The sequence below is a fragment of the Eptatretus burgeri genome, chromosome 5 (genome assembly GCF_056783735.1).
Source record: "Eptatretus burgeri isolate ZD-2024b chromosome 5, Ebu_testis_v1, whole genome shotgun sequence".
In the NCBI taxonomy this organism is placed as follows: Eukaryota; Metazoa; Chordata; class Myxini; order Myxiniformes; family Myxinidae; genus Eptatretus; species Eptatretus burgeri.
Genome location: NC_140965.1, coordinates 11,439,639 through 11,455,034, shown reverse-complemented (window position 1 = coordinate 11,455,034; position 15,396 = coordinate 11,439,639). Strand labels below are relative to the sequence as shown.

General features: G+C 44.1%; 1 protein-coding gene across 1 annotated transcript in view; it reads right to left on the bottom strand.

Annotated features, from left to right (window-relative positions):
- Positions 1-15,396, bottom strand: part of LOC147025846 (switch-associated protein 70-like) — a 91,975-nt gene that overhangs the window by 70,359 nt on the left and 6,220 nt on the right. Inside the window, exon 2 of the mRNA XM_085880722.1 lies at positions 8,190-8,330. Within this exon, the coding sequence (XP_085736848.1) occupies positions 8,190-8,330 (141 nt within the window). The remainder of the gene's footprint in view (positions 1-8,189; positions 8,331-15,396) is intronic.

The window sequence follows — 15,396 nt, the reverse complement described above, 5'->3', positions numbered from 1 at the left end:
TGCATCGGAGACTTCTTCCAAGCAAGTGAGGAGATCACTCTTGGTACCAGTGCAGAGGCTTCCACCATCAGACAATGCAGGAGGACATGCCTGATTCTCGTGACAAAAGAACTCCTCAAGGTTTCCATCCCTCGTCTGGCAGCCAATGTACAGGCGTGCGAAGAGTTCACGGTCATTTTTGATGGAGGCGAGCTGTTGCTGACCTATGCTCTGGCTTCTTGGAGTGGAAGTGCTGAACACCTTCAGCTTGTTACGAGGAATGGGTGCGTCCACTGCCTTTGTTCTGTCCAACAGACACTCTCTGGTGAAAGCCTCGAACTGCTCTTGGCCAATCCTCTTGGCATTCATCATGGTCTCCACAGCAGCAGAATCTGCGATCTCCTTTGTGTCCAGTTTGACTACATCCTGACTCTCCTCCTCGAATGGGTTGCCCATCTCCTCTATGACACTGACGAGAGAGCGAACATCTTTCACAAATGAGGCCTGTACACTTGGCGTCTGATCATGATGACGTGTGTCTGCTGTTTGCCGTCTCCAGTGTTGGCTCCCATCCTGGAATTATTCGATCACCCTGGCAACTTCTGGTCCTGCAACCATCCAGCGACGTAGGGCACTTGGATTGTCAGTGAGCCCAACTGCTTCACCGTCTCCTTTGATGCAGGCATTATTCTGCTCATGTGCCTGGTCAATCGGGATTGAAGAGAACACCCTCTGTGTTTTCTGAACGGTGAAGTGGCTTTCCCTGAATTTCCTGGCTACATCTGGGTGTTTGAAGGTGAGTTCGGCCATGTCCTTCAGGTGCACTGGTATCCACCTAGCATAGTGGGTGTGATTCAGTGCATGGAACCAGGGGACCAGCTCTGTCAGAGCATCGAGGTACATCATTAACGATCCCTGCCTGAGAGAACGCACATACACTAAAACCAACAGTTCTAGTTCCAGCACGGTTAGCCAGTAGCGAAACTGGGGGATGTCTTCTCCTCTCTGGCAACACCAGTCTTCAAACTCCGGAAGGTCCTCCACATCCCTGGTTTCTCCCAGACAGTAGTGGTTGTAGGCATGGTGTTGCAGGATGTACAGTGCTGCTGCAGTCACTTGATGTGAATTTATATTTTAGACCGCCAGTATATACGAGTTTGTCTGAGTTGTTACTAGTGATTTAGTATAGTTTTTTTATTATTTAAATTTACAGAACGAAGACATTCTTTTCAAAGTATTGTGTTGAATCCAATATTTGCCTCGATAATTTCCAAATAAAATTATATAACAGACTGTGATAGATAATATCAAGTTGAAAATGGTACCATTGGATTCCTTGCCCCCAAAAATATACATTTAGATACCAGAATCAAGTCAATAGCTCTATTACGTTCAGAGATAATAGCAAGTGTAGATTTCAAGTGGCGGCCATTTTGAAATCCAATATGGCGGACATAAAGAGAGAATTTCAAGTGGCCCAATATCTGAAAATGTTCGCAACATATTAATGTACATTGTGCCAAATTTGGTGCTTGTATCACAAAATGCACAATCCTTTTGAATATTTGGGCAAAGCCGCCCCACTATGTATTTAACTGGGGTTGTAAAACAAGATGAGGGAACTGGATTTGTTCACACACAAGGAGGGCGGTTAAAGGTTGACTGGATCTTTTATTGTAGAATGAGCAAAAATAATACATAGTTACTTCCAGAAAACAAAGGTGGATGGAGGGTGTGTTTTCAACCCTGTGTCTCCATTTGTGTGAACAGGGTATCAAAAAAGTTGTGGATGGATTCGGATAAAACTTGGTGGATGAGTCAGGTACGTGACAAGAACGAGCTAATTACATTTGGCCGATCAGTGGGATACAAAACATAAACTGTTCAGCCTGGCGGGGGTATGCACTCTATTGAGTACCCGTTCTCATTCGATGCTGAAACTTTGTGACATGATGTATAGCCTATAGCTTACTCTGAACAACTTATATGTGGTGATGTCAATGCTGGGCAAAGAAGTCCAGGTAAAACCAATATGGTCACGTCTGCTGTGCAACAGAGGTGTATCGTCAGGTTTCTGGTGAAAGAGGATATATTATACCAGATTAAATTCACAGGAGACTGCACACAACTTAGTGATCTGCACGTCGTCCATGCAGTTGCAGGCAAATGGTGTGCAGATAGTTTAAAAAAAAAATGGACCTGAACTGGTGAGAGATCGATCGAGTTACATGCTCCCAATGCAACTGCCGTCTCTCAAGCAAAACATCACCACGAAGATAATTTATTTCCCCAAAGCTTTCATTGTATTCCTTAATATAACAACAAGTGGTTTGATATGTCAAAGAAAAGGACAAAGTTTTTCGGCTTTTCAAAGCTTCTTTGCAACCGAGGGCACAATTCAACTTTGAGCCTCAATAACTACCTTCGAGGTATGTGTGTGATTGGTAAAGTTATTCAAATATCCATCCGTACAGTTCTTTTTCCACGTACTTGAGGTCAGCAAAGCTTCTTATGTACTTCCACACATTATAACCCGAGGATAATCATTTTTCATTTATCTATGGCGACGACGATTACCAAAACACACGCACACGCACTTTTTTTTGTTTTTTTTTCAAGGAGAGCGCAAAAATTGATGTTCAGAAGTACTGCATAATACAGCCAACCTCAGCAGGGACATCGTCCACTTCAGCGGAAACAAAAGGCCCCAAATTATTTGTCCACGTTAAACTGACCACATCACTGTTGGTTCCGGGTGAGGAAAATGCAATGGGAAATAAATAAATAAATAAATAATAAAAATAAAGGTTGGTACGTTGTTTACATGTTTTGAAAAGGCAGCTATCCACCAATATCGGGTTTTGTACCAGGCTGGCCTGAAAGTCGTTTTACTCCTGCTAAATTTATTGCACCTCCCTCACTTCCTTCCTTCTTTCTTTCCTCCCCATCCTACCTTCCCCCACCGTGGTGTGGGGCAACACTGACTCACTGATGTGGGAGTCAGAAGGAACTCAGACGGCATGGCGGACACCAGTTGGTGCAGTGTCGAAGAGCAGTCGGTTGCTTGTGTTTGGATGCATGAGAGGGCGCACACACAGGCCGATCAATTGCTCAGGTGCGGACAGAATGATGGAGCTCATCCAGATAAAATGACCGATTAATTATTTTAAGTGCTGCCCAATACGACCTGTGTATCGAGAGGTATTTAAGTTCAAAAACGAATGCTTTCCTGTGGAGGTGTAAAGCAACTTTCAGGCCACCTTGGAGAACATGAACAACTGCACCTTGAGCAATACTTGGAAGTTTCAATAACCTCACACTTTGTTTATCTGGAATTAAAATTCCACGTCAGCTTTGAACTACCCTCACATCTCGAGCATCGACGGTTAAAGTATGTATCATGAAATAAAAAAAAAAATGCATGTGCTACAGAGACAGAACAACGACCCCTTCCAACCTGTGCATACTTCCCCATACAAAACGTTTCTCACGCTCATCTTTCGAGCAGAAATCGCAATCGACCACGCACTCTGCAGCACAGGCATTAAACACACTTTGCCAACAAAGATAATCATCACATGCGTTCCACTTCACAATGGAAGTTCCCAACCGATGTCTTTTAAACCCCATCACCATGAAAGCGATTAAGTAAGATGGGAACAATATCTCTTTCCTTGTGTAATGAAGGGTCAAGCCTTACCTGCCTTTGACTGACAACCAAAAACGTCGAATGGAAGAGGAAACACTCAAAAAGTTTTTCATTCCTCATTTTCTGGACGATGTGACTCGTCATAAGATGTAGCAAAGGAGTCTTAAGAGAAAGCATCACTATCGTGTGTCAGAAGGGGTTTAATTTGATGCACGACACTCGTACTTCTTTTGCGTCACACGTTAACTACTTTGTGCCCACTTGCTAACAAATCACATACCGGCTGCTCTCCAGGCCATCCTGCGTTAGACACTGGAGTAGTGAGATGGTGGTGAAAGCGGACCAATCTGGTAACGAGTAAAAGTATTCAAAGCGTTCGTGCATACCGAGCAAGTTATGGCCAGCTCGAAGGTGCGAGGCTCGCACAGTTGCCATCGAACCGTCTGGCTTGGTTTTGATCCTCTGCATGGCCATACATTGGTGATTTGTCGGATCGGTGTTTCACATCCAAGTGTGACGTCCTTAGGACGGACGTTAAGCTATGTGTGCCGTCTGCCACGATTATCTGGTGGACGCCAAATATAAAACATAGATAAAGAGTTCAGCAAGTATCGCCGGTACCCTGAACAAAGTTAGTTCGAGGGATCACGGCATCAGCTGCCTTACCACAGCCCTTAGAATATGACGGTGCACATTTGAGGGTCAATCTCATCATCAATTCCTGGTGCAACATTCATGCAAACGAACAAAATTTCAGTTACAAATCCGGACCTAGAATACAGAACTGTGATGATAGTGTGCTAAGGTTCAGCGTTCTGTAGCATTTCACAAACATGTGACCCAGAAACGACTGCAAGAGAATTATGAAAAGTGAACTGTACGAACAGCTTTGTGCAACAATAAGGAAGTCTTTAGGTCACATTTTCAGGGTGCGCTATTTTTCTAAATAGATCAGATAAAGTACGAGTACAGATCTTGAAAATAACTTAAATGTATTCAATTACATTCCAACCTAGAGAATAGCAGGTCACGATTGTTGATAGTCAAGAGTGAGCATCGGTGGGAGGTAAAGACGCCGGACAAAAGCGTGAAGGGTTGCGTGTACACGAGATGAGGGAAACTACTTCCTCTACGAGAACCATTGATGGCAGCTGGATTGCTTTCAATCCGGTTGTGATGAGGTAATTATCTTGAGATTAGCTCAACTCCCAGAATAAAGAATTCAAATTCTTAACACTGCTGCCTTCCGCTGAATTTGATCTGCCACAACCTGTAGGATGGCAGTCCACTCACCACTCGACCACCACTGCACTCTCACCACTAGACTTTGCTGGAAACACAGAAGTGACTAGAATAGCATTAGCACACATCTCCCCACACTTCCCACCTGACACAGGTAGGCTGAACAGTTTACGCTTTGTATGCCACTGATAGACCGTATCTGCATCCGGACCTTAACCAAAATTAAATCGGCTTGTTCCCGTCACCTACTCAACTCATCCACCAAATTTCTCCAAATCTGTCCAAACTATTTGAGAGATGGTGTTACATCATCGCCTTCAGAAAGTATTCACACGCCTCGACATTTTCACATTTTGTTGTGTTTCAGCCCAAATTTAAAAGAGATTACATGAAAAAAAATTTGTCACCAATCTACACAAAATACCCCATTAATGACAAAGTGAAAACATGTTTTCGAAACTTTTACAAATTAAATGAAAATGAAAAGCTGAAATGTCTTAATTCAATAAGTATTCAACCCCTCTGGTACGACATAACACTCCAAAGTGAGTTCAGGTGCATCCAATTTCTTTTGATCATCCTTGAGATGTCTCGACAACTTGATTGGAGTCCACCTGTGGCCAATTAATTCAATCGATTGGACACGATTTAGAAAGAAACACACCTTTATACACAAACACACCAAACACACCCACAGTTGACAGTGCATTGGAGAAGAGAAACTCTGCCATGAAGTCCAAGGAACTGTCCGTAGAACTCCAAGAAAGAATTGTGAAGAGGCATACATCTGGAGAATGGTATAAAACAATTTCTGGTGTTGAAAGCCCCCCAACAGAACAGTGAGCTCCATCATTAGGAAATGGAAAGAATATGGAAGGACCCAGACTCTTCCTTGAGCTGGACATTTCACCAAACTGAGCAACTGGGAAAGAAGCCCCTTGGTCAGGGAAGTGACCAATAACCCAATGATCAATCTGACGGAACAACAGAGTTCCTTGGCTGAAATGGGAGAACCTGCCGCAAGGAAAACAATCTCTGCAGCACTTCACAAATCCAGGCTTTATGGGAGAGTGGCCAGAAGAGAGCCACTCCTGAGAAAAAGACACGTGACAGCACGCCAGGAGTTTGCAAAAAGACGCGTGAAAGACGCGTGAAAGACTTTGCGAGCATGATGGAAAAGATTCTGTGGTCTGACGAGACGAAAATTGAACTATTTGGCCTGAATGCAAAGTGCTACGTCTGGCGGAAACCGAGCATCGCTCATCACCCATCTAACACCATCCTTACCGTGAAGCATGGTGGTGGAAGCATCATACTATGGGGATGCTTTTCAGTGACAGGGACTGGGAGACTTGTAAGGAGCGGCGGAACAATGAATTGAGCCAAATACAGGAACATCCTTGAGGACAACCTGCTTCAGAGTGCAAACGACCTTAAACTGCGGCGAATATATACGTTCCAACAGGACAATGACCTCAAACACACAGCCAAAGCAACACTGGAACGGCTTCAGATCAAGAACGTGAAAGTCCTTGAGTGGCCCAGCCAAAGCCAAGACTTGAATGCCATTGAGAATCTGTGGAAAGACTTAAAGATTGCTTTTCACCGACACTCCACATCCAACTTGACAGAACTTGAGCAAATCTGCAAGGAAGAATGGGGGTGGGGGAAATCCCCAAATCCAGATGTACAAAGCTGATACAGACATACCCAAGAAGACTTGAAGCTGTAATTGCAGCCAAAGGTGCTCTGACAAAGTATTGACTCAGGGGGCTGAATACTTACATAAATTAGATATTTCTGTGTTTCATTTTTCATTAATTAAAAAGTACAACAATGACACAACATCCTTGCCCAACTGAGGACATGTACAAGCTCCACCATCAGCGGTAAACATTGCAGGAGAAACCCCCCCCCCCCGCCCCCAAAAAAAAAAAACAGTAAAACAATTACATTAAAAAAAAAAATCAAAAAAGTCTTTTCAAAGTTAAATGGCTTAAAGAAACAAACAGCGATGGCTTGGTCGACACAAAGTCCAGATCGATTTAGACGTTGAGGTTGCATTGGCTAATTGTGGAAAACAAGAAGATTTAACACAAACCAAGCAACCTGGCCGAGTTGTAGGGAGTAATACAGGACGTTTGGAAACACCATTCCTCAACCATGCAGTGAATAATCCCCATGGCAGACGCAGATATACAATGATACTGTACGTTGAGCCCCTTGTTTAGCACAAAGCATTAAAACGAGGTGTTATGCTCGTTGTTCGAAACATTCCCAATTAAATTTGTGTCGTTATGAATCGAGAGGGACGAAAACCAAGTTAAAGGCTAAGTTTGGTGAGAAAACAAACATTAGAGGGGCAAGGGGGTGGCAATGAAGGTGTAACTGGTCATGCAGCGCGCACACACGCACACGTCGGGATGCACATCATACACGCACCTAGCTAGCAAAATTCACTTCTGCTCATTCGCATGGCGCACGAGTGTCGGCTTTTTACTCCGACTGCAACATTCGGCCAATTTAATTCCAAGTTGCATCCAAACCGGTTCGTCACCTCTATGGGAAGACCCACACTCCAGGAATACCAAGCAATATCCTGAAAGTGTGAATACCAGATTGCTCAGTATTCCTGCCGAGTGATGTTTCAGTGAAGGAAATAAGGAAGCCATTGACCACATTTGCTGATGCGATGAGAGAAGCCCATTCTGAAAGCGTACCATCATGGATAGAAATAAAGGGAGCCAAACCAAAAAGGCGATGAAGAGAAGCAGAAAATAAAAGGCAGAAAAGAAATGGAAGATTTCCTATTCATCCAACCCGAGTTGGTAAAGTTTTATTGAAAAACGTCAAATGGGGCAAAAAGTTCCACCCAAACCCATAATAAATCAAATTACAAATGCACCACCGATATAATAATCCTTTTACATGATGATACATTTCAATAAGTTTCATAATAATAAAAAATTAACAACTTAAAGGAGGTGATACCGGGGGGGGGGGGGGGGGGTTGGACCACTAATGCAAGCTTCTTGCCTTCTCCTCAAGGATACAAGAGTGAGAAGCACAACACTGGATTTGAGACAAAATCTATAGGCCGAGCATTAGGGGACGGCAAGACCAGACAGAACAAGCAGCTCTCCAAAGGTTCAGAAATATGTACATTTGTTATTTTTCAAATCAAAACATGTTTTACTTGGTTTCACTGAAGCACAGTTTTTAACATTGACTTTATATAGATTATAGAGGGAGACACAACATGGTCTATATTTTCAGCACAGCAGTCAAGAAGATTCAGTTGATGAAGAGAGGGTTTTACCTTATCGAGGATGTACTGGTTGAGGTATGGCATGTATCCATGGCTCGACACGGGTCCAGTGTCGTCATCTTTAAAGTGTTCTTCCAAGGCCACAGGATCTTGAGGTACATTCAGCACAGTGCAGAGATTATGGGACAACACCTGCAAAAGGTTCAAGAAAATAAAATAAACGTAAGTGGGGGGGGGGGGACTTTTGCAGAGATAACAAGAGTGGCGAAGTTGATGACGCGCCATCACAATCCCCATGCTTACCACGTGAAGCAAGTTTGAAAGATGGCAAAACGTTCCAGCAGGAATGACCTGATATCACATTTTGAGTTAAATAAATTTGTTTTCACTCCATGTGACCCAAAGTTCCCGCACCACTGGGACAAGAACCGGGGGTCAAATCCAATAAAACAAACAAATAAATCAATATCGTGACATAATTCACGTGTCCCCGAAGGTCATTGCACACACAAAGTTTCATTTTTAAAAAAAAGGTTTTAAAATGTGCTGGGAATTGAATTTTTTGGGACTTAACCTTTTGACCCTGCTCGAGGGGTCGGGGCCAAAAATGATACTGCTCTCGCAAATTTGTGCCACGTGGTGATCATAACTAGCAAGTTCGGTGAATTTCTGCCGAACCGTTTAGGACATAGCATGACGGACAGACAGACAGACAGACAGACAGAGACAGACTACAGTATCCCGAGTTTTTTTTAATTTTATTTCCCAAAAAGTGTGGGGAAAACAAGACGACACAAAACCAAGTTGTTCTTCAGCCATATCAACAGTAAAATGGGAAATCCATGTTTTTTAAGCTGACGGGGCTCCAATGATTGGTTTGACAGTTTGCAGGAAATGTAAGGAATGGAGATTAAAAACATTTTCTTCAAGAAAAATGGACATAGTTTTACAACAACCAAAAAAAATTCCAAACAAAAGAAATAAATAAATGTATTTTCATTTCTCTTTTCTCTTTTTTTTTGAAACAGTTGGTGGTGTGCTGTTTGGCAAGTGCTTGTAAACCTCCGGATTTTATGGACATCGCTGCGGATGTGCATTGAAAATGGTGTCGCCGTCCGAGACAGAGACTAGGCAAACTAATATTTATTTATTTATTTATTTTCGAAACAACGGTATGACATGTATGAAGATTTAACAACCTTGAAAAGGAAAAAAAATGAAGGAAGATTTGAATGGTAGCTCCGCTATTAAAAGAGATTAACCCTTTAAAATCCAGAAAGGGAACAGGAGGGACCACAAAAAAAAAAAAAAAAAACAACCTCCCTTGGCAGTTTCTCTTCACACAAAAGCAAACCAGAAAGATGTGATGAAGGTCATTGGATACGACGATCAGACTGCATGATCTACAGGTGAGGCAAATGTTTGGGAAAGGAAGCCAGAGATGAACACCAACATAACAGGTCATGTTTGTCAAAAACAAATGGATGGTCGGCTGTCACAATGGCCCAGAGGGACACTCACATGCCTCAAAGCTGTCTCGCCAGGGTTTTAATCCCGATACAGCGATAAACTGTCATCCTGATGTTTCACAGGCAGGGCGATTCATCAATGTGTTTGCCGCCCCTTGGATGGACGTTAAACGAGCGTCACATCTGCTGCCATTAGTTGGGGGACATTAAAGACCCAATGGTATCCTTCGAAAAACAGAAGGCGAGCAATTACCAGCACCGTGGCCAAATTCCAAATTCCTACTCAAGCTACGACTGGGAAGGCAATGGCAAACCACCCAAGATCACACTTACCACGAAACTGCTTCGGCAGCAACGACGCTCTGTAACAGGGTATGGTACAACAGCTCAGATCAGAAATGGGTGGTGAAGACGAGATTTGTTTCAAGGAGGGAGGGTGAAAGTTTGTGGATGAACTGGAAACTCAAGTTTACAACTTGTACAACAGTTAAAGTGCACAAGTTGAGTGTCACCCAGGAGTGCAAGGAACAATGGCCTACAGTGCTTGTACAATTTCATTGGCTGAGAACTACTCATCCAGAGTTAATGATTCTGCCCAGGGTTACCACAGGTACAACAGCGGGACAACACTTCAAGCATTGACCGTGTACCGCTAGGGCGGTGATCAGTGGCAATGCCTCAGCAGGTGGACGATTAACGATTCTCAACCACGACGGCATCGTAGTGTGGGGATTTTAAAAGGCAGCAGCGACGTAATTCAAAGCACTTTCACCACCGTCAAATATTTCCGTGAAGGAGTGGCCGGTCAGGACAGTAATTGCAAGAACCTCAACAATTTGAACCACCATAAGCGCAACTTTGGCCTTCATTTAGGATGCAAGTATTTTGCCACAAGTCTTTGTGAAAAGCCGAGGCGATGCGATTGGTAGAACTGTCAAGTGCCTCGGAGGGAGAGCAAGCGCCAACGGTACACATCTTCTCTGTTCACGCCAAATGCTTGACTGCACTGAGAAATGCGTGCCAGGCATAACGTTATTCTTCACATCAAGAGAGGAGGTGACAGCTGGCTGCGGCAAGGCAGCAGTGCGTTTCTTCAGCTGGACAGAAAATACCAAGCACAAGATCCACTTCACTTCACAAGATGGGACGAAGTATTCATTGCAAGAAGATCAGCGGATGTTCAAGCACAAAGATGCGCATGTCCGCAAGAGATTTGTCTGCCACGTATGACCAAGAAGTGGTACCTTGGCTGAACTATAGACATTTCAGAATGTCCATCTAAAGCACATAGATATGTTAACTGGCTGCATGCTACCGTTCACATGGACTTGAAAACTGCATGAGCGCAGTGTCCCATTGTCTGTACATTTTGTGCAACGTACAAACCGGTCATTATCCCATGCGTGCGAAGCGAAAAGTGAAGTCAGCTATTGGTTCACTTTGTCGATCTCTGTCTTTCTTGACGTCAATCTATTGTCGAAGGACAACTTGATTACAATTGAATTTTATATCTTGAACACGAGAACATGGATCGGAACATGAACCTGCAGTTTAGCAGGACTTGGGCTCTGAATTTGGCGATTGTACAATACACTGAATCTCGTCCACAGAGAGCATACGCAAAGTCCGACTGCCAGGGGTGGCAGTCAAACAAAATTGAAAATATTTCCAACCAGGAAACGTACTGTTTTTCTGGAACACGGACAGGGAATAAAGTTTTCAGGAGTAAAGGACGTTAATAATAGTTTGCCGTCACAAACCCGAAATGCAAATCTCATCAAGAGCCGCAAGATTGTGTTATCACGTGATCACATTTAGTCGCATGGGTGATGTAAAATAACCCAATATTATTATTACTACAACAAAATATATATGTAACATATAAGTGAATTATGCATATTACAAGTAGCATCTTGAAATTTATGGTCAGGTCAGGCCAGATCAGATCAGATCTGTGACTTACGATAGGTAAACTTGGACTAACCCGTTTCATGGTCAGGTTGGCGGTGACTAGTCTCCACCACCAGGTTTCCTCGTTAGGAGGGTGCATAGATATGGACATCCAGTAGGATTAAAAATAAAACCTGTCGAAGGGTGGAGGAGCTCTTTGTGAGACAACAGCCATCCATATCGAGTGCACAACCGCATCCGAGACATCCTCCTGCAGTTGGTTACGTTTTTCAGAGGTTGATGGCAGCATTTGCATTTGAGCTCCAGAGTTTGAACATCGGTATTGCAGCACACTGAGATTCAGAGGCCAGATCGTGGCGAGATCATGGTGGGTGGTTACACCTACTACTGGTCTGGTTGTTCTGATGGTTACTATACCCAAGGGGGTGCTGTAGTATGTCCAATAAGCTGACTCCCATGATAATTGAGGTAACACCGGTCAACTAGCATATCATGAGACTGAGGATTCGTCACTCCTTGGGTGTCATTTTCCTGGTCTCTATAAACACTCCGATTGAGGCGAGTGATCTCACCGTGAAGGACGCATTCTATGCCACGCTCAAGTCTGTGGTTGATCGGTGCCCCAGGTGAGATACTCTTCTAGTCTTGGGAGATTCCAATGCAACGACTGGAAATGATAGGGATGGTTATGAGACGTGCGTTGGTCCCCATGGGTCTGTAATTGTGAACCAGAATAGCACGAAGATCCTTGACTTTGCAAGAAGTCATGGACTTAGGGTAGTTGGTTCATAGTTAAGGCACCCACAGTCGCATCGCTGGACTTGGTATTCCAACGCTGGCGGTGTGGCAAAGGAGAATGACTCAGAATTGCAGGGTCTATGGGAGTGCTCAGTTCCTCAATACCACCCACAGGCTTGTTGTAGCTTAAATCCGAGAGAATGGTACCATCCTCGCCGAGGCTGGATGTTGGCAAGCTCAAGGATGAGAGGGTAGTTGAAGAGTTTGCGAATAGGCCGAGTGGGGATTTGTGGGGGTTGGGTGTTTTGGGGGATCCTGAAGAGTTGTGGAGTGCCTTCAGGACTACAATCCTTGATGTTGCTGGTGGATGTCTTGGAACCAATCAGGCGAAGAAGAACTTTGTCTCCCAAGGGACACTGGATACCATTGACCAGTCTTAGAGCTGGGCTTAATAGCAGAGATGAGCTGTTTCGGGAGTTGAGGCGTAAAATTGTGTGTACCCAGAGCAGACAAGGAGACTAATGTGCGAGGAATCTGTGAAGTGGGAGAGCATCACATGTGGTCAAGTGATTCTCGTCCTGCTTACAGGGGAATTCATGCATTGCATTGCTCCAAACCAGTCCCTTGGTTTGCTGTGGTTAGAGCAGAAGGTGATGGACTCTTGAGAGAGAGGAGACAGAAGGGAAGGCCCGCTGGGCCGGTTACTTTGAGCGGCTGTACCAGGTTGACCCCATCAGCTGTTGAGTTGGATGTAAGGAGTGTCACTATCCATATTGCTGGCCCTCCTTCCAATCTTGTTCTATGGATGTGAGACATGGACTCTGACCAAGGATCTGAGATGGATACTTAACTCCTTCGCTACCAGCTCTCTTTGGAGAGTCCTTGGCTATCACTGGTGAGACTGTGCATCCAATGAGCAGTCACTGAGAGAGAATCAGACGAGATTTGTTTCCTGTATCGTTCGTGAGCATCACCTGTGGCTGTACGGACATTCGCTTGTTTTCCTGCCGCTGATCGTGCCCACCGGATTCTCTCAGAGAGGGAGCCTCGTGAGTGGAGGAGCCCAAAGGGCCGACCACGTGCCTCGTGGTTGCATCAGGTTGATCGGCATCTCAAGGAGATGGTGATGGCCAGGCACCTGCCTGGGGGATGGCCAATCAGAGGTGCCTGGAGTTCTGGCAGAAAGTGGATGCAGCGGTGTGCTGCTCGATCACATGCTCCTATATCTGACCTGATCTTCAAATTGTCTGTGGTAAGACAGTACACGTATTTGTGGATATGAAATTGGGGACATGCTGATTCGAGTGGAGAGGTTATAGTTCCCCATTTATGTGTCACAGTCGATGTTTAGAAGGGCATCAATATATTTTTTCAAATCGTTTTGACGCCGCAGCTGCTGCAAAAGGCCTCACAAAGAAGCTTTAAATTGGCCCTGAGGTGCACGCGCGTGCACACACAGACACACGCACACACCCACCCTCTGGAGCCACAATTCCCAAAATATGAGTTGGTGTCAAACCTTTGGGGTTTCCAAAAGTTTCCCGGTAACACATTAAAACCAAAATAGTTTTTATACGCTCAGATGGGGAGGTTCCTTAAAATTGGCAGTTTATGCATGGAATGACTCGTTTAAACCAAAATATAATCAGCTTCTTGTTGTCATCGACCCAACTCATCCACGTAGTTTTGTCATAATCTGTCGACGTTTTAAGATGTCGTATCGTACGATACACTGCCTGTAGAAAGTCTACACCCCCCCTTCAAATTTTTCACCTTTTATTACCTTTTACCCTGGAATCAAATCAGACTTTTTCCACATCATAACCCACAACTTCCACGTGAAAAACAAATTCCAGTAAATTAAATGATAATACAAAACGAGTATATCCACCCCCCTTATAATAGCAATTATAAATGAGCTCAGGTGCAACCAATCACCTTCAAAATCACACACCAAGTTAATTGGCCTCCACCTGTATCAAATGGTAGTGAACCTAATTATTTCAGAGTAAAATCAGCTGTTCCTGTATGTTTCCTCTGCTGATTACTACATTTCACAGCAAAGACTCAACCATGAGCACCAAGGAGCTTTCAAAAGACCTCCGGGAAAAAGTTGTGGAAAGACACAGATCAGAGTATGGGTATAAAAATGTTTCAAAGGCCTTGAATATCCCTTGGAGCACAGTCAAGACAATCATTAAGAAGTGGAAGGTGTATGGTACCACCAAGACCTTTCCTAGATCAGGCCGTCTCTCCAACCTGGATGACCAAGCAAGGAGGAGACTAATCAGAGAAGCCACCAAGAAGCCAATGGCAACTTTGAAAGAGCTATATGCCTTTATGGCAAAGACTGGTCACTGTGTGCTTGTAACAACGATATCTCAAGCACTCCACAAGTCTGGCCTGCACGGAAGGATGGCAAGAAAGAAGCCATTACCCAAAAAGACCCACCTTGAGTCCCATTTTAGGGATACAAAAAAAAACTCCAGAGATTCAGAAGTCATGTGGCAAAAAGTTTTGTGGTCCGACGAAACCAATAAATTTTTGGTCTAAATTAAAAACATTACTTTTGGTGCAAACCCAATGCAGCACATCACTCAAAGAACACCATCCCAACTGTGAAGCATGGTGGTGGCAAGCATCATGTTATGGGGATGTTTCTCATCAGCAGAGACTGAGGCACTTGTCAGGATAGAAGAGAAATCAAAAAAAGAGCAATATACAGAAAAATTGAAGAGGAAAACCTGCTGCCCTCTGTAAGAAAGCTGAAATTGGGACTGAAGTTCACCTCTCAGCACGACAATGGCCCGAAACATACAGCCTAAGCTCCACTGGAGTGGCTGAGGAACAAAAAGATCAATATCCTTGAGTGGCCCAGAGCCCTGACCTAAATCCAATCGAAAATCTGTGGCACGACTTGAAGATTGCTGTCCATCAACGCTCCCCATACAACTTGACTGAACTTGAACAGTTTTGTACAGAAGAATGGGAAAATATTGCCCAAGGTGCGCAAAGTTGGTAGAGACCTATCCCAACAGACTCACAGCTGCAATTACTGTCAAAGATGCTTCCACCAAGTCTCAACTCAGGGGGGTGGACACTTATCCATCCAAGATATTCTAGTTTTGTATTTTTAATTA